We start from the raw sequence: 18700 nt of genomic DNA, 5'->3' as shown, positions 1-18700 counted from the left end.
AGGTTTGCTGTGGATTGTAGGGTGGGGCGAGGGAGGCCAGGACGCAGGGGAGAGGCCGGAGCTATGTGTGGCCAGCGTTGCTGGGGGGGCATCCACTAGGCAAGGGGAATAGGAGTGCGCCAGTGGACGGTGGGCGGCCCAAGCAGGGCTGGCAGGCTAGCTGCCCCATGGCAGATTGCAGGGGCTGTCGTCTGGATGACGCTGGGGCTGGCGGGGCTGGGTCTCAGCCCCTCCACTGGTGGGTTGAGACCCCCACAAGGGTTGGAAGCAGGAGGGCTGACTGAGACCCGGGCCTGGTCTGTCCCCAGATTGCAGCAGGAGGGAGTCCAGGAGCCAGGGTTGCCACGGTGTCTCCATCAGCCTCGCCATGAACCTGGAGCCGCCCAAGGCTGAGTTCCGGTCAGCCACCAGGGTGGTCGGGGGACCTGTCACCCCCAGGAAAGGACCCCCTAAATTTAAGCAGCGACAAACCAGGCAGTTCAAGAGCAAGCCCCCAAAGAAAGGCGTCCAAGGGTAAGCAGAGTTGGGGAATGGGGCCTCTGAAAGCTGCACAGGAAGGGGAGGCACGGCAGGGCCTTGGGCCACTTTACTGGGTGAGTGATCCCAGCCTCACAGCTGGGGTAGGTAGGGCGGTGCCTGAGGGCCTGAGCAGGGATGGAGGAGGGGGAAGGGGAACTGGGGGCTCCTGTCACCTGCTCCAGATGCTACTGCCAACCATGCTTGAAAATATAGCCACTGCCGGCCAGGCGCCGTGGCTCACATCTGTAATCCCAGCACTTTGGGAGGCTGAGGCGGGCAGATCACCTGAGGTCGCAAGTTTGAGACCAGCTTGACAAACATGGTGAAACCCTGTCTACTAAAAATGCAAATTTAGCCAGGTGTGGTGGTGCACGCCTGTAATCCCAGCTACTCGGGAGGCTGAGGCAGGAGAATTGCTTGAATCCGGGAGGCAGAGGTTGCGGTGAGCCGAGATCACACCATTGCACTCCAGCCTGGGCAACAAGAACAAAATTCCGTCTCAAAAAAACAAAACCACCAGGCGCAGTGGCTCACGCCTGTAATCCCAGCACTTTGGGAGGCTGAGGTGGGCAGATCACGAGGTCAAGAGATCGAGACCATCCTGGCTAACACGGTGAAACCTGTCTCTACTAAAAAATACAAAAAATTAGCTGGGCGTGGTGGCAGGCACCTGTAGTCCCAGCTATTCGGTAGGCTGAGGCGGGAGAATGGTGTGAACCCAGGAGGCGGAGCTTGCAGTGAGCTGAGAGCACACCACTGCACTCCAGCCTGGGCGGCAGAGTGAGACTCCGTCTCAAAAAAAAAAAAAAAAAAAATACAGCCACTGCCACCCAGGGACAGCCACGGCACAATGCACTGAGGAGTGTCCACTTACATGTGGGTGCACACACAGGCATGACACTCTCATGTGTGTGCACAAACATGCTCATACCGCCACATGTGCACACGTGAGGCACACTCACAGACAAGCCACCTTCACAAATCTACACTCAAACCATACACCAACCACGCACCCCCTCCGTACTCCCTCAGGGCACGCACCTGCCCAGCACCCTGGGGCTTGCACCTCCTTTTCTGGGCCTCAGCCCCATGATGCTCGGGGTAGCAGACTCACTGTGCGTCTGTGAAGGACGCCCCCTCAGGCCCACCAAGCCCCAGGAGGTTGGGGAGGAGGCGGGTCTCTGCCCACTGGGCTCCCAGACAAATGCCTCATCTCCTAGGAAGGCTAGAGATGACCTCAGGCCTCAGGCTGACTGAGCCAGGGCTGGGCCCCGCCATGTCCCTGACTGCTCTGTCCTTGCAGGTTTGGGGATGACATCCCTGGAATGGAAGGCCTGGGAACAGGTACGACAGCTGCCAGTGCCAACCTGAGGTCTGCCCGTGTCCCCCCAGGCACACCGAGCACGCCCAGGGCCCAGTGCAGCCCACCTCGGCCCCCACCTCCCCTGCTTTTCACTTAGAGACCCCCAGCCTGTCCATCACTTCTTCCCCCAACACTGAGCTCCAGATCCACTGGATCTGGAAGGTGAGGCTGTTCCCATTTGGGACACTTGCACCAGGTGAGGGGAGGGGTCTGGGAAAGAACAGAATCCCTTGCTGCCTCCTCCCCCTTCAGCAAGCCCCACCCTCTGGTTCCCTCCCCTGGACCTGCTGCACCCTCCTTCCCCTACAGCCAGTGTGTCCCCAGAGGAGGGCCCCACGCCAGGGTCTGCACACCCCCACTCAGCACACTGTAGGGCTACACCTGGGCTGTGGGAAACAGGGCCACAGGGGTGGGGGTCCCTGGGCCATGGGATCCTCTCTGATCCAGGCCCCTTTCTCCCACAGACATCACGGTCATCTGCCCTTGGGAGGCCTTCAACCACCTGGAGCTGCACGAGCTGGCCCAATATGGCATCATCTAGCACCAAGCCCTGCTGAGGTCCAGACCCTCCCCCTCCTGCCCTCTCTGCTCTAAACCCTGCTCAGGATTCCTGTTGAGAAGTCCCCCTAGCCCAGATGGCACCTGGACACCAGTGTGGGATTGTGTCCTCAGGTCCCCCCCTACATATTAATACCAGTCACCAGGAGCCCACCACCTCCCTCCAGGACGCCCCCTCAGGGGCTGGCCAGGCCCTGCTCAACACTGGGCCCACCCCTCAGTCCTGCCCGCAGAGAGGCTTGGCGAGTCTCCCCTCCCAGGGAGAACGGGAAGTGGACCCCAGCCCGGGAGCCTGCTGGACCCCAGGTCATCCCCTCCTCCCAGCTGGAAAGCCAGGGCAGGGTGTCCCCAGAGTGCCTCTGCACCCCAGCCCCCTGTCCTGCCTCTATGGGGGTGCAGAGAAGCTCCCTCTCTCTGCATCCCTTCCCAGGTGGGTGCCCTTGGTTTGGAAACACTGAGTAGCAGGACTCCAGGTGTGTACAGTGAGCAGATGAGGCCCCACGCTCATCACGCCAGGGGGCCATCCTTCTCAATACAGCCCGCCCTTGCAGTCCCTATTTCAAAATAAAATTAGTGTGCCCTCGCCTGTCTGTGGCATATTTGTGCATGGGACAGGGCCTGTCGTGGGGTCACTTGAGCAGGAGCACGTGGGTGAAGGAGTGGGCAGTGGGCAGTGGGGCAGGAGAGGCTGGCCTGACTGAGCGGGAAGACAGCCCTTGGGCTCACACCCTCACTGAGCCTTGCTGGTGGCCCTGAGACACCAGGCCATGGCTGGGTCGAGGCAGAAGGCCTTGGTGCACACCCAGGGACCATAGTCAATGAAGCATGCACGTGGCTGGAGCAGGCCTCACAGAGAAGGTGAGATGGGACATGGCTCATGCCACACGCTGTGAGCCTGGAGCTCCTACTCCCACCTCACAAGAAAGAAACTGAGGCACAGTGACACTAGCAACTCCCCCAGAGCACCCAGCCAGCTTGTCCTTAGACAGTGCCCACTAAAACTGGCTGTAGCTGGGCATAGTGGCTCATGCCTATAATCTCAGCACTTTAGGAGACCAAGGCGGGAGGATCACTGCAGCCCAGGAGTTCAAGACCAGCCTGGGCAACATAGCGAGACCCTGTCTATATTTGAAAATAACAATAATGAGGCTGGGCACTGTGGCTCACACCTGTAATCCCAGCACTTTGGGAGGCCAAAGTGGGCAGATCATTTGAGCTCAGAAGTTCAAGACCAGCCTGACCAACACGGAGGAACCATCTCTACTAAAAATACAAATTAGCCGGGCATGGTGGCTCATGCCTGTAATCCCAGCTACTTGGGATGCTAAGGCAGGAGAATCACTTGAACTGGGAGGCAGAGGGTGTGGTGAGCCAAGATCACACCATTGCACTTCAGCCTGGGCAACAAGAGAGCAAACTCCATCTCAAAAAAAAAAAAAAAAAAAGGCTGGGCGCCGGGTGGCTGTCTTCAAGCCTGTAATCCCAGCACTTTGGGAGGGGTCGTGAGACGGGTGGGATCACTTCAGGTCAGAAAGATCGAGACCATCCTGGCTAACACGGTGAAACCCCGGGCTCTACTAAAAAATACAAAAACTAGCCGGGCGAGATGAAGGGCTTCAGGTAGTCCCAGTTACTTGGGAGGCTGAGGCAGGAGAATGGCGAACCCAGGAGGCGGAGCTTGCAGCGTGAGCTTTGAGATCCGGCCACTGCACTCCGAGTCCGGCGACAGAGCAAGACCACCAAAAAAAAAAAAAAAAAAAAAAAAAAAAAATTGTCTTTGTTGCGGTGGTAGGCACCTGTAGCTCCCCCAGCCACTCAGGAGGCTAAGGTGGTAGGATTGCTTGAGCTAAGGAGGCAGAGGCTGCAGTGAGCTGAGACCCTGCCACTGCACTTCAGCCTGGGTGACAGAGTGAGACCCTGTCTGAAAACAAAACTACAAAAACAAAACATGCCCATTTGTGACAGAGATCCCACTCCTGACACCACATCCAGGGGAAGCAAGAGTTCTGCAAGCTGGCCCAGCAGCAGGCGCCCTCACAGTAGCCCCCTGTTCATATGGACCAGTCCATTCACAGAAAGGGCCAGATCTGACTCTGGACAGACCCTCTGGGATTCCACTTACGGTGAAAGCCCAAAACAGGCCCCACTGGCCCTGGCAATGAAGTCAGAGCAGGGCTAACTTGCGGTTGAGCGCGCCGGCAGGGGCTGGAACTCCCCGCTCGGACCTGTGGTGGATTCACAGGCTTAGATGGGTAAGAATTTCCCCACGCTGCCTCGAAGATTGGTGTCTTTACTGTGTGAATGATACACCCCAATAAAACATTTACTCTCTCCCCAAAAATGCACTCGGCAGGGAGAGGCCTGGACCTTAGCTCCACCACCACGAGCCCAGAAGGGGTGGCAGCCCCAGGGGAGGGAGGCGCCAGGAGGTGGGAAGTGTGCGGCTGGGGTGGGAGTGGGGATTCGGAGGTGAGGGTCAGCTCCAGGATTTCCTCCGGCCCCTCGTGCTCCTCACGCCAACCCCGTGGGTTTGCCGGGCGCCCTCCGTTGGGAGCTGGCGTGGGGGACGCAGAGCGCGCGGCGTGGGCAAGCTAGGGAGGTCCCACGGCGAAGTCTCCGGAAGCCCGAGCGAAATCAGGCGGCAGCGGCGGCGCAGGCAGCGCGTTTTAGCCGGACGGGGGTGCCCCCTGTATCCCTGTGCGTGGCAGCCTCGGACTCCAGGGCATGCGCTCAGCCCCGGGCGAGGTCGGCAGCCGCCGGGGCGCCGGGGCCGGGGCTCTGGGGGCCAGCGCGGTCCTCCCCGCGCGCTCCGGGGCCCGACGCCGCGCCCCTGCGGGCAGCGAGTACCCGGAGCAGCCGGGCGACCAGCAGGAGCTCTGCGCCCTGCAGCAGCACCACCGCGATTGCGTAGCCGCCCGAGGCCGCCAGGTTTGCGCGCAGCCACCGCCGCAGCGGCGGGCCGCAGCCCTCCAGGTGCACCACTCTCTGAGCTGCGTCCGCATCCAGGCCCAGGACCCCGAAGCCGCACTGGTCGTTGACAGAGGCTCCATCTTCTCGGGGGTCGATGCAGCAGGAGGCAGGAAGGCTGCAGGCCTGCACCCCGGGGGAGCTGCAGTTAAAGTACCTGCAAAGCGCACGGAGGCGTCAGTTCTGGCGGGGAGGGCCCGCTCTTCTGGGACTAGGCACAGAAGCGAATGTTGCCTACCCACCTTCACCCTTCCATGGCCACACAGGCACATGCACACACGTGCATACATCCGCATATTCGCACACGCGCCTGCACACACGGACACACACAGCACCTGGCTCTCTATAGCGTATCCCTGTGCATGGCAGTCCTCTGCACTTGCAGGTAGGGGTGGTGGCTGTGTTGACTAGCAGGAGGATATTTAATGAGACGGTTGAAGGGGAAACAGACAAGCATTGATGAGCGGACCTCCCTCCGCAGAGGCTGCTGAGTTCATTGAGAAGGTAGAGTTGGAGCGGGGGAGGGTGGATGAAACTCTGGCAGAGGCTTCTGGAATGGTCCACAGGTCTTACTGGGAAGAGCAAGGGCTTGAGAGGCAGTACCCGGCAGTGACAGAACGCAGGGGCAGGGGAGGAGCTCCCAGGGTGGCTGGGGAGTGTTGATCTCATCACAGCCCAGGTCAGGCAGTCCCCAGGTGCCCTAGGCATCCACTGGTGTCCGGGGCTCTGCACACAGGCCCAGCAGACCTGCAGGCTCATCCCCATGCCCTCTCCACTCTAGAAGAGCGTTCTCCACTTAGGCAGGGGAGGGGGTCGAGGCCAGCAGCAGACGTGGCATCACGACACTAGGGGGGCTGCCACCAACCCAGTCACATGTGGCCAAAAAGCAACCTATGTGGTGCTTCGCAGAGTCTGGAAGGACCCCACCTGTTAGCCACTGCTGGGTCCCGATGGCCAGTTTTCAGGATCGCCTATGACTTCATCTGTTGTGTTCAGCTGCCCCTGATACCTGCACCAAGAAGGCTTGGGGGACAGAGTGCATATCCTCTGTCCTGGGTGTGGCATGGAGAGTACGTGCTGCTCGGGGTGTGCATGCGCTGAGGATAGCTAATGAAACAGACAGCTACCCTCCCTGCAGTGAGCCAAGATCGAGCCACTGCACTCCAGCCTGGACAACAGAGCGAGACTCCATCAAAAAACAAAAAACAAAAACAAAAACAGACAGCTACCCTCAAGCAGAACATAAGAAAATCCTGCACTGGATCTTTTATCGAGACAGAGTCTCACTCTGTCACCCAGGCTGGAGTACAGTGGCATGATCTTGACTCACTATGAGGTCTGCCTCCCAGGTTCACGCCATTCTCCTGCCTCAGCCTCCTGAGTAACTGGGACTACAGGTGCCCACCACCACGCCTGGCTAATTTTTCTATTTTTTAGTAGAGATGGGGTTTCACCGTGTTAGCCAGGATGGTCCCAATCTCCCGACCTCGTGATCCGCCCACCTCGGCCTCCCAAAGTGCTGGGATTATAGGTGTGAGTCACCACGCCCGGTCTTTTTTTTTTTTTTTTTTTGAGATGGAGTCTCGCTCTGTTGCCCAGGCTGGAGTGCAGTGGTGCGGTTTTGGCTGCAACCGCCACCTCCTGGGTTCAAGTGATTCTCCTGCCTCAGCCTCCTGAGCAGCTGGGATTACAGGTGCCTGCCACCACTCCTGGCTAATTTTTGTGTTTTTAGTAGAGAGGGGGCTTCACCATGTTGGCCAGGCTGGTCTCGAACTCCTGACCTCAGGTGATCCGCCCGCCTTGGCCTCCCAAAGGGCTGGGATTACAGGCGTGAGCCGTCGTGCCCGGCAGAAAAATGACTTTCTAAGTCTGCGGGTTCAGCTTCTCCACTAAGGTCCTGGGTAGTCCTCCTGGCCCTGGCAGGGGGAACAGAAACACACTGGGGGCCGCAGGGCTGACTGGGGCCCTGAGAGAGGCAAGCACCCCTGTGCCTTGTGTGCATGACATGTGTGTGTATGAACATGTTTCAGTTTGAGTGTGTGCCTGAGTGTGAGGCTGTTTTGTGTGTGCACATGAGAACATGTTCATGTCAGTGTAGAGGAGTGTGTAGGTGTGCGTCCACATGCGTGAAACCTGTGAGCACGAGACGTGTCAGTGTGGATATGTGTGTACATGTAGGTACACGTGTGCGTGCATGTGGGCATGCACGGATTGAGTGTGCACATGTGAGTGACTGTGTGTACACACACGAGGGTGTGTGGCCTCTGGGACCCTGTGGCGGCCCTGTCCCTCGCCCACTCCAAGACTCACAGGTTCTGCTGCCAGTCCTGGTAGGAGGCAGCCCCGCAGCACTTCAGCCCGAGCTGGACTTGGTCGAGAAGGAAGCGCAGGTCTGCGTCGTCCTGGTAGTGAACGATGGCCACACGCAGGGTGTGCTCCAGGCTGTCTTGCAGCGGGCCCCAGAGGGCCACCACCAGGGCCCCCGCCAGGGCCTCAAGCACCAGGAAGGCAAGGATGCCCCCGGAGAAGCCATGTAACAGGCAGGTGTTCTCACAGAGGGCGCCCAGGCAGCCAGCCAGGCTCACTGTGCTGACTACCAGCCCCCCCAGTGCCAGCCCCAGCATGGGGTCTACGGGCAGGGGCCCCCCCAGATCACTTCCCAGAGACCCCTTGACGGCCAGGCCCCAGAGCCCGATGGCCAGGGCCAGCAGCCCCAGCAGGGAGAAGAGGAAGTTGGAGAAGAAGATCAGATACTTGATACAGCTGCTTCCTATGGACAGGGAAGGGGCTGGTCCTTTCCCAGGGGTGCCCCTCAAGGCCTGGCGCTTGGTCTCTGGGGGACAGCAGCTGCAGCCCCAGGCGTCCGCCTGGTCCTCCCAGGGCACTGGATCTAGACAGCCTGTGGTGGGTAGACTGTGCACAGAGAGGGGCTTCTGGCCTGCAGTTTCCTGCAGAGGGAGGAGTAACAGGGTGAGACCGCATTCACCCAGACTCTGTGACAACTGGTGAGGGGTCAGGGAAGAGCTCAGTGGCAGAGCCTTCAAGGGATGGGAGGATGCTGGATGGCGGAGGGCAGAACTGGAGCTCAGAGATGTGGACAGCCAGGGGCAGGGGGCCCTCAGGGCTGTCCTGCTTGGCTGGGCAGCAGAAGGGACCATGAGGGCCCCAACTCTGCTGCCTACTGGTGTGTGGGCCCCCACCTTTAGAACAGGGTGATGAGCAGACCCTGAAAGGCTGTGGTGAAGACCAGGCAGGGTGGCGCTCAGTGAACACACCCACTCTCTCCCGTCCTGCGTGTGGGTGGCTGCGGCCTCCCTGGGTCAGGGCCACCCTGGCTTTCCTGCAGTGCACAGGCAGGGCTGCTTCCCCAGCGTTTGAAACAGCGTCTGTCTGAATCAGTCTGTATGTGCCTGCAGCATCGACCTTGCATAAAGGGGCTTCCTCACCAGCCAGAGGGGCTGGCCCACATGGCTGCCCTTTCCCTTCCCCTCTGAAACCAGTCCTCACATCCCAGCACCCCCTCATTCAGCCCCACCAACAGCCCACACCGAGTGTGGACATGGCACTGAGCCCTGCTGCCAAGGACAGGACAGTCCCCTGCCCAACAGGCTCCCAGGACAGGGAGGAGGGTGCCCAGGAGCTCAGGGAGACCATCTGAGGGCTTGCATGGCCTTCAGAGGGGACCCCCTGGCCCACTGGCAGGAAAGGCCTGCTGGTCTCTCTCTGTGGGGAAAGAGGCAGCCCTGCAGGTGGCCAGTTCTGCTGGGAACAGAGGTTTTTTAAAAAGGAGAATAAGGAGCCATGGCTGGGCTGGACGCTGTGGCTCACGCCTGTAATCCCAACACTTTGGGAGACTGAGGCGGGTGGGTCACCTGAGGTCAGGAATTCAAGACCAGCCTGACCAACACGGAGAAACCTCATCTCTACTTAAAAAAAAAAAAAATTAGCCGGGCGCGGTGGCACACACCTGTAATCCCAGCTACTCCAGAGGCTGAGGCAGGAGAATTGCTTGAACCCAGGAGGCAGAGGTTGTGTGAGCAGAGATCGCACAACTGCACTTCAGCCTGGGTGACAGAGCAGGACTCTATCTGAAAAAAATAAATAAATAAAAATAAAAAGAAGCCATGGCTGTGCGCTGGGCAAGGATCCCGTTCCAACCCAGTTTCACCAGGAAGAAGCTGATTGCAGCCTCAGGCTCTCGGCTCACTGCAGCCTCAGACTCCCAGGCTCAAGCCATCCTTCCTCTTCAGCCTCCTGAGTAGCTGGGACTACAAGCACTGCCACCATGTCCCGGTAATTTTTTAAAATTATTTTTTGTAGGTCGGCCATGGTGGCTCATGCCTGTAATCCCAGCACTTTGGGAGGCCAAGGCGGGTGGATCACGAGGTCAGGAAATGGAGACCATCCTGGCCAACATGGTAAAAACCCGTCTCTACTAAAAAAATCAGCTGGGTGTGGTGGCGTGTGCCTGTAATCCCAGCTACTCCGGAGGCTGAGGCATGTGAATTGCTTGAACCCAGGAGGTGGACATTGCAGTGAGCCAAGGTTGTGCCACTGTACTCCAGCCTGGTGACAGAGCGAGACTCCATGTAAAATATATATATATATAACATTTTTTGTAGAGACGGGGTCTCGCTACATTGCCTAGGCTGGTCCTGAACTCCTGGGCTCACGCAATCCTCCCTCCTCAGTCTTCCAAAGTGCTGGGATTACAGGGGTGAGCCACCGTGCCCGGCCCCAGAGGAGGGTTATTTATCACCCCCAAGACCTCAACAAGTCACTTGAAGCAAAAGGACAGGTTGCCAGTGCCTGGTTGGCCAGACTGGGGCTGCTGGAGGCCAGAAGCCGTTGGAGGCTGGCTGCAAGGGACATTTGCCTTCACCCCCTCCTGCACCCTGAGCCAAAGGTTGCCCCCAAGGCCCTTAGGGAGACCTGGCAGATCCCCTGACCAGAGGCCAGCATGGGGCTGAGAGAACTGTAGCAGTGGGGAAGCGGGAGGGGGCTGCCTAGAACCACCCCCCAACCCAATCTCAGCATTGAGGTGTGGGGTGGCACCAGGGGCAGGGGTGGGTGTGAACCCAGCCCAGGGACTGCCCTTGGGACCTCAGGGCTGGGGACATCTCCAGCCTCAGGGCAAGGCCACTTGACACTGCTCACCTGGGACAGTAAGGGGCTCCTCTCCCCTTCCTCCATCCTTGATGCTGGAACAGAAAGCCCCCAGCACAGGCGCCGGGAGAGCTTCGCTGGCTCCTCTGTGGCTGGGCTGCTGGGCTGGTCCTGACCGTGGCCTTGGGCTGGTCTGTGAACGGTGCAGCCCTGGGCATGGAAATGGAGGAGCTGCGAGCCCCACCCAGATGCCGGAGTCACAGTTGAGTCATGTGAAGAATCACATTTTAGAGCTTAAGGCGGCCTCTGCTTGTGGAGACACATTTCTCCCCAGCCCTGGCTTTGTGGATCCCTTAAGCTCTGCGCAGGTGCGATGTTTGGGGGCCAGCCTTGTGGCTGTCACTGCAGGGCCCCCGGGCGGACTTCAGCTCTGCAGGGTCAGCAGCTGCTCCATCAGCTCCCAACCAGGGAATCAGACCCCGGCAAATTGGTTCACAACCCCAATCCCAAGAGACCCATCAGTAGCCCCAGTGCCAATCTATCCCCCGGGTTTGTTCACTGCACGAATGAAGCAGCGTCCACCCACCAGATCACCTCCTTCCTGGTTTTTGTTTTTGTTTTTGAGACTGAGTTTTGCTCTTGTTGCCCAGGCTAGAGTGCAATGGCGTGATCTCGACTCACTGCAACCTCTGCCTCCCGGGTTTAAGTGATTCTTCTGCGTCAGCCTCCCTAGTAGCTGAGATTACAGGCATGTGCCACTGCACCCAGCTAATTTTCTGTATTTTTAGTAGAGATGGGTTTCTCCATGTTGGTCAGGCTGGTCTCGAACTCCCAACCTCAGGTGATCCGCCCACCTTGGCCTCCCAAAGTGCTGGGATTACAGGCACTGTGCCCAGCCCTCCTTCCTGGTTTTAAGGTACTGGGCTTGGGGCTCCCCCACCCCCTGAGCCTCTCAGGAGCAGGAACGTGCTGTGGTCACTACTGTGTGCTTATGCCTGGACTAGAGTGCTCTGGGGTCTCTAACGTGGGATGCCACCTGCCACCAATTCTGTGCCACCTTGGGCATGCCCCCTCCCCAGCCTTGCTGGTTCCATGTGGGATGTGTGAGGTGTAGATATGTCTGTCAAAGGTGCTGGGAGCTCATGAGACCTCTGGAGTTCTCGGGCAGAAGAGACTTCAAGGAGAGTCTCTGCTTCAAGGAGAGCCTCTGCACATGTTTTCATGGCAAGAGAAAGAGTGAACACCTGGGATCCGCCGCACACCACATGCTGTTTCCACCGTCACCTTGCCCCTACGTGGGTGTGTCAGCTTCTTTTGCTTGACTCTCTCCTTAGCTGTATCCACCGCTGATCTTGCTCACCACTTGACGATCCAGCCGAACGGGCGGCTTGCTGGTCCCGGGCCTGGCATCCATGTGTCCCTGACCTTTGCTGTTCCCTGAAATCTCCTCACTGTGCCATCCCTGTCATCTGGAACCCTCCCTGTCTCCCCAGCCAGCTTCAGACCATCTCCTCCACAAAGGCGTCTTCTCCAGCCCGGGGAGCTGTAGCCCACCCTCTCCTGGGCTTCTGGAACACCTTTTTCCTTTTACAGTATCACAAGGTGCTTGACTTTGCTTCACTTGGTAGTTGTTTGTGTTCTTGCTTCATGTCTCCCTACTAGCTTCCCACAGAACAATATGATTTGGGCATAAAAGAGTGAAGTTCTTTTTTCTGAGACGGAATCTCGCTCTGTCACCCAGGCTGGAGTGCAGTGGTACGATCTTGGCTCACTGCAACCTCTGCCTCCTGGGTTCAAGTGATTCTCCTGCTTCAGCCTCCTGAGTAGCTTGGATTACAGGTGCACGCCACCACACCCAGCTAATTTTTTGTATTTTTAGTGGAGATGGGGTTTTGCCATGTTGGCCAGGCTGGTCTTGAACTCCTGATCTCAGGTGATCCACTTACCTCGGCCTCCCAAAGTGCTGGGATTACAGACATGAGCCACTGTGCCCGGCCACATTTTTATTTGTTTATTTTTTAATGTTATTATTAATTAATTAATTAATTTTTCTGAGACAGAGTTTTGCCCTGTTGCCAAAGCTGGAGTGCAGTGGTGCAATCTCAGCTCACTGCAACCTCTGCCTCCCAGGTTCAAGCGATTCTCCTGCCTCAGCCTCCTTAGTAGCTGGGATTACAGGCACGTGCTACCACGCCTGGCTAATTTTTGTATTTTTAGTAGAGACAGGGTTTTACCATGTTGGTCAGGCTGGTCTCAAACTCCTGACCTCATGATTCACCTGCCTGGGCCTCCCAAAGTGCTGGGATTACAGGCAAGAGGCACCACGCCCGGCCTTTATTTTATTTTTTTTAGACAAACAGCTGTATTTGAAAGATGGGGATGGCTGGGCACAGTGGCTCACGCCTGTAATCCCAGCACTTTGGGAGGCCAAGGTGGGCGGATCATGGGGTTAGGAGTTCAAGACCAGCCTGACCAATATAGTGAAACCCTGTCTCTACTAAAAATACAAAAATTAGCCGGGCGCGGTGGCTCACGCCTTGTAGTCCCAGTTAGTCGGGAGGCTGAGGCAGGAGAATGGTGTGAACCCGGGAGGCAGAGCTTGCAGTGAGCTGAGATCGCGCCATTGCACTCCAGCCTGGGCGACAGAGTGAGACTCCGTCTCAAAAAAAAAAAAAAAAAAAAAGAGAAACCACGTCTACTGACACCTCCATCTGGGATTCTAGCTTCTAGGACTGTCAGCAAGTAATTCCAGGCCAGGTACGGTGGCTCACGCCTATAATCCCAGCACTTTGGGATGCTGAGGCGGGTGGATCACGAAGTCAGAAGATTGAGACCATCCTGGCTAACACGGTGAAACCCCGTCTCTACTAAAAATACAAAAAATTAGCCGGGCGTGGTGGCAGGCGCCTGTAGTCCCAGCTACTTGGGAGGCTGAGGCAGGAGAATGGCATTAACCCAGGAGGCGGAGCTTGCAGTGAGCCGAGATAGTGCCACTGCACTCCAGCCTGGGCGACAGAGCGAGACTCCATCTCAAAAAAAAAAAAGATTAGAGGGAGGGGGGAGGGGGGAGGGATTGCATTGGGAGTTATACCTGATGTAAATGATGAGTTGATGGGTGCAGCACACCAACAAGGCACAAGTATACATATGTGACAAACCTGCACGTTATGCACATGTACCCTACAACTTACAGTATAATAATAATAAATAAAGAAAAAAAAAAAAAAAAAAAAAAAAAGAATTAAGGCCCAACTGGTAGTTGATACATATAAAAAGTCTAGTAGTGCCTAGCAGATAGGTGTATACGTTAGTTTTCTTTCATGTTTGTACTCTTAAGTGATGAATAAATATTTTTGTTTAGCTATTAGGAAAAAAAAAAAAAAAAAAAAAAAGATTAGAAATTATGGTTTAGGAGTCATGTAGCTGGAGGCTACAAGATTCTAAACCTCCCAAATTGCTCCTCAGGATAACATCGCTATTATAAAACAGATCAGTGCTTGAGATATTTTGCAGACTCTGCACTCTATGGATCAGCTGGCACCACCCAGATTGATAAACTGGCTCATATCTTGTGGCCCCCACCCAGGAACTAACTCAGCACAAGAGGACAGTTTTGACTCCCTATCATTTCATCTCTGACCCAACCAATCAACACTCCCTGCTTTCTGACCCCATACCCACCAAATTATCCTTAAAAATGCCAGTCCCCAGCTGGGCACAGTGACTCACACCTGTAGTCCCAGCACTTTGGGGAGGCCCAGGAGGGCGGATCACCTGAGGTCGGGAGTTCGAGACCAGCCTGACCAACATTGAGAAACCCCATCTCTACTAAAAATACAAAATTAGCCAGGCATGGTGGTGTGGGCCTGTAGTCCCAGTTACTGGGGAGGCTGAGGCAGAAGAATCGCTGGAACCCAGGAGGTGGAGGTTGCAGTGAGCTGAGATCACACCACTGCACTCTAGCCTGGGTGATAGAGTGATTCAGTCTCAAAAACAACAACAACAACAAAAAAACAAAAAAACCAAGCAAAACTCTAATCCCCAAATTCTTGAGGACGCTGATTTTTTTGAGTAGTAATAAAACCTCAGTAACCCGTACAAGCCGGCTCTGTGTGAATTAAACTCTTTATTGCAATTCCCCTGTCTTGATAAAGTCTAGGCAGTGGGCAAGGACAACCTGTTGGGCAGTTACAATGGCACCCTTAGCAAACTAATACAATTACTAACATAATTTAATCAATTAACATAATTTTTTTTTTTTTTTTGAGACGGAGTCTCGCTCTGTTGCTCAGGCTGGAGTGCAGTGGCGCGATCTTGGCTCACTGCAAGCTCTGCCCCACGGGTTCACGCCCTTCTCCTGCCTCAGCCTGCCGAGTAGCTGGGACTACAAGCACCTGCCACCACGCCTGGCTAATTTTTTTTGTATTTTTCAGTAGAGATGGGGTTTCACAGTGTTAGCCAGGATGGTCTAGATCTCCTGACCTTGTGATCTTCCTTCCTCGGCCTCCCAAAGTGTGCCCGGCCTCAATTAACATAATTTAACATAGTTTAAAAAAACCCTCACGGTAATTGTGATGTTGTGAAATATGTATATATTTGTTCTTTCGGTTTCCTGGCATCCAATTCCTAAAATCCTTAGAATCTGTGAAGTGATGTCTCTGTTTGCTTGTTTGTTTGTTTGTTTTGAGATGAAGTCTCACTCTGTCGACCAGGCTGGAGTGCAGTGGCACCAACTTGGCTCATTCCAACCTCCGCCTCTAGGCTTCAAGAGATTGTCCGGCCTCAGACTCCTGAGTAGCTGGGACTACAGGCGCCGCCACCACGCCCGGTTAATTTTTGTATTTTTAGTAGAGACGGGGTTTCACCATGTTGGTCAGGCTGGTCTCGAACTCCTGACCTTAGGTGATCCACCTGCCTTGGCCTCCCAAAGTGCTGGGATTACAGGCGTGAGCCACCGCGTATGGCCTAATCTTGTATTTTGAGTAGGGACGGGGTTTTCACTATTTTGGCCAGGCTGGTCTCCAACTTTTGACCTCAGGTGATCCGTCCACCTTGGCCTCCTAAAATGCTGGGATTACAGGCATGAGCCACCGCGCCCGGCCTGAAATGCAGTTTAAACTCACTTGTTTTTCTTATGTTAAATTTAAAAAATACTTTAAAAAATAACATGAAGGCGTGATCCTCCCTTCCTGAAATTGTTTCTCTACTTACTTGTGCATGGAGAGAAGTTCGGAATGCTGTTTCCCCAATTATAATACGCTACAATACGCAGCAGTAGTTATTTTTGAGTGAGATTTCGGATGCTCGTCTTTGCCTCCTTTTTGGGCTTTTCGGTACCGCTTGGCTTTCCGAGGACGAGCATAAGTCATCGCGGAGGCATCTTTCCAAAATCCCCGCCTCTAGTTGCAGGGATGCGGGGCGGGTCAGCGGCGCCGCTCTGCGCATGCGTTGGGCAGTTGGTGGGGCCGGAACCTGGTTTCCCGGCCGCGCGCCCGCGGGGAGCGTATTGAGCGAGGCACGGGGACGTCGGCGGCTGGTGGAGCCGGGCGGGCGAAGCTGGAGCGGCGGTGGCGGCGGCGTAGAGAGGCCGGGGCCGGGGCTGAGGCCGCGGCCGGGTCTGCGAGGCCCTTGGGGCGGCAGGCGGCGGCGGCCCGGGGCTCCAGCCCGGAGGCAGGAGCGGCCGCCATGGCCGAGAGCATCGTGAGTGCGGCGGCCGGGCGGGAGCGGGGACGCCGGGATGAGGCAGCAGATTTGCCGGCCGCGGCCTGTGGGGGAGGCGGGCCTGCCGGCCCCGCGACTCGGCCCCTTTCCCTTCTTTCGCCGGGGCTTTCTCTGCAGTGTCTGGGCCCCTCTCGGGGACTTTCACCCCCTCGGCTTCTTCCCGTCCCTGTCCGTCCCCGGAGGACTTGCGACCCCGGTTCCCCGCCCTGTGCAGGGAAAGGCCGAGCCTTTCTGCAGAGAGAATGGACTGTGGCGACGAGAAACCGCCCTCCTTCCCCTCGCGTTTCCCGGCTCAGGAGACTTCCTGGTCTAATTCCAGGGACTCGCAGCCAGTCCTGCCCCTCTCAGAGCCAGGGACACCTCTTACCCTAATCTCCCTCTGATTCTCTCCTCCTGCTCTCCCACTTCCCAGCAAGTGCCTTGTCATGAGTCACTGAAGAGAGCAGCTCTGCAGACGGGGACGTTACAGAGCTCCCTCCGCACCAGAGGACCTGGGAAAATGAAAACAGTAACTTGCCGGCTTTGCTCCTTGCTTGGAAGGAAAACTTGACAATTCCTCTTTAAGAGGAATGTTGTAAATGATGTTGATTTCACTTTTTACCTGAAATTAAAATTGTCGGCCGGGCGCAGTGGCTCACGCCTGTCATCTCAGCACTTTGGGAGGCCGAGGCGGGTGGATCACCTGAGGTCAGGAGTTCAAGACCAAGACTCAAAACCCAAAAAATTAGCCGGGCGTCATGGCGCACGCCTGTAATCCCAGCTACTTGGGAGGCTGAGGCAGGAGAATCGCTTGAACCCTGGAGGTGGAGGTTGCAGTGAGCTGAGATCCCTCCATTGCACTCCAGCCTGGGCTATGCAGCGAGACTGTGTCTCAAAAAAATAAGTAAAAATAAATAAATTGTCACGTACCCCCCCTTAAGGTAAAAAAAATCAGTGACAAATCAGAGAAAACCAGGCCCTCGTTAAGTTGTGAGAAGTTTCTCCCCAAAAGTAAATGTGATAGGAAAAAAGAACTGACCATTGGACAGGAGCATTTTGGTTAATATTGAGGAAGATTTGGGATTTCTGGGGGAAGCAGGATTGGCTGAGGAGTCATGTTCATACTGTAGCATTGTAACAGTCTCTGCAGTTTTGCCCGGTGTCAAGAATAGGTCTCCAGGCCCAGCGCGGTGACTCACACCTGTAATCCTAGCACTTTGGGAGACCGAGGTGGGTGGATCACCTGAGGTCAGGAGTTCAAGACCAGCCCGGCCAACACGGTGAGCCGAGGTGGCGTCACTGGACTCCGGCCTGGGCGACAGAATGAGACTCCGTCACACGCAGACAGATGGGTCTCCAGGTGAGCCGAGGTGGTGTCGCTGGACTCCGGCCTGGGCAACAGAATGAGACTCTGTCTGACGCAGACAGATGGGTCTCCAGGATAACCTAACACTTGCGCACAAGGCTCTTCTCTGGTGGTCCCATCAGCTCTCCATTCAGGGGCCTTCCTGGTGCCTCTGTGTTTCCCAACCTGGAGATGAGTGGAATGAATATAGGGTCCAGGAGAAACTTAGGAAACGTTGACTCCTGGTCAAACGTTGCACAGGCTGGTCTCTGAGCTAGAGGGATCCTCTTGCCCTGGGGTCCCAAATTGTTAGGATTACAGCCCTGAGCTACCTTGCCTGGCCAAGAAATCTTTGACTCCTTTGAAAAATAAAATGTGGCCACGCAGTGGCTCACGCCTGTAATCCCAGCACTTTGGGAGGCCCAGGCGGGCGAATCACGAGGTCAGGAGTTCAAGACTAGCCTGACCAACATGGTGAAACACTGTCTCTACTAAAAATACCAAAATTAGCCGGGTGTGGTGGCGTGTGCCTGTTATCCCAGCTACTCTGGAGGCTGAGGGAGGGGAATCACTCAAACCCGGGAGATGGAGGTTGCAGCAAGCCCAGATTGCGCGCCTGGACTCCAGCCTGGGTGACAGAGCGAGACTGTCTCAAAAAAAAAAAAAGTGTTAATCATTAGTGGATCTGCCTAGAAATAGGTTAGGAATTAGCACTCAAACCTTCTTTCAAACTACCTTTGAAGTTTTAACTGAGTTAAAGTAACCACTGACAAGTGAAAGGTGTTTCAGAGAAGGCCATTTTTTTTTTCCCACTAGCGTATATAAGGTTAGGCTCTCATTGACAGCATTAGATCTCGTTGAATTTCTCAGATTGTTGAATATCTCTTCTTCAAAAGAAGAGGAATTAAAACTCTTCTTTTGAAATTGACTTAAAAAGTTATTTTGAATTTAAGAAAAGGTCTTTAAAAGTTTCTGGGCTGGGCGCGGTGGCTCACACCTGTAATCCCAGCCCTTTAAGAGGCCGAGGCGGGTGTATCATGAGGTCAGGAGTTCGAGATCAGCCTGGCCAACATGGTGAAACCACGTCTTTACTAAAAATACAAAAATTGGGGCATAGTGGCTCACGCTTGTAATTCTAGCAC

At 55.8% G+C, this 18700-nt stretch overlaps 3 protein-coding genes across 5 annotated transcripts in view; 2 read left to right on the top strand and 1 right to left on the bottom strand.

The window, feature by feature from the left end:
- The first annotated feature begins 19 nt into the window (after nt 1–19).
- PDE6G (phosphodiesterase 6G) lies at nt 20–3026 on the top strand. The gene is made up of 3 exons (XM_009191464.2): nt 20–513; nt 1823–1863; nt 2347–3026. Exons 1-3 carry the CDS (start codon nt 368–370, stop codon nt 2421–2423), a joined length of 264 nt encoding a protein of 87 aa, XP_009189728.1. The 5' UTR covers nt 20–367; the 3' UTR covers nt 2424–3026.
- A 1684-nt stretch (nt 3027–4710) lies between these two features.
- TSPAN10 (tetraspanin 10) lies at nt 4711–12162 on the bottom strand. The gene is made up of 4 exons (XM_031656979.1): nt 12135–12162; nt 10565–10806; nt 7718–8355; nt 4711–5564 (listed from the first exon to the last, which is right to left on the bottom strand). Exons 1-4 carry the CDS (start codon nt 12160–12162, stop codon nt 5171–5173), a joined length of 1302 nt encoding a protein of 433 aa, XP_031512839.1. The 3' UTR covers nt 4711–5170.
- Nucleotides 12163–15980: 3818 nt separating this feature from the next.
- NPLOC4 (NPL4 homolog, ubiquitin recognition factor) overlaps nt 15981–18700 on the top strand; it is an 85758-nt gene continuing 83038 nt past the window's right edge. For 2 of the 3 annotated variants that reach the window (XM_031657870.1, XM_003913560.4), the window contains exon 1: nt 15981–16213. In XM_031657870.1, the coding sequence (XP_031513730.1) occupies nt 16199–16213 (15 nt within the window). In that variant the 5' untranslated portion in view covers nt 15981–16198. Of the gene's footprint in view, nt 16214–17098; nt 17574–18700 lie in introns of those variants that run through there. The other variant, XM_009191463.4, reaches the window with a different exon arrangement.

The sequence above is a fragment of the Papio anubis genome, chromosome 17, assembly GCF_008728515.1.
Source record: "Papio anubis isolate 15944 chromosome 17, Panubis1.0, whole genome shotgun sequence".
In the NCBI taxonomy this organism is placed as follows: Eukaryota; Metazoa; Chordata; class Mammalia; order Primates; family Cercopithecidae; genus Papio; species Papio anubis.
This window is presented reverse-complemented; position numbering and strand designations above follow the sequence as displayed.

Bases quoted from the DNA above. Each gene is read 5' to 3' on its own strand.
- PDE6G (XM_009191464.2), top strand. From the start codon at position 368: ATGAACCTGGAGCCGCCCAAGGCTGAGTTCCGGTCAGCCACCAGGGTG. The intron at 514-1,822 runs GTAAGCAGAGTT...CTGTCCTTGCAG, and splicing joins CCAAAGAAAGGCGTCCAAGG to GTTTGGGGATGACATCCCTG. The intron at 1,864-2,346 runs GTACGACAGCTG...TTTCTCCCACAG, and splicing joins AATGGAAGGCCTGGGAACAG to ACATCACGGTCATCTGCCCT.
- TSPAN10 (XM_031656979.1), bottom strand. From the start codon at position 12,162: ATGAAGCAAGAACACAAACAACTACCAA. The intron at 8,356-10,564 runs GTGAGCAGTGTC...CTCCCTCTGCAG, and splicing joins GGAGCCCCTTACTGTCCCAG to GAAACTGCAGGCCAGAAGCC. The intron at 5,565-7,717 runs GTGAGTCTTGGA...TGCGCTTTGCAG, and splicing joins CAGGACTGGCAGCAGAACCT to GTACTTTAACTGCAGCTCCC.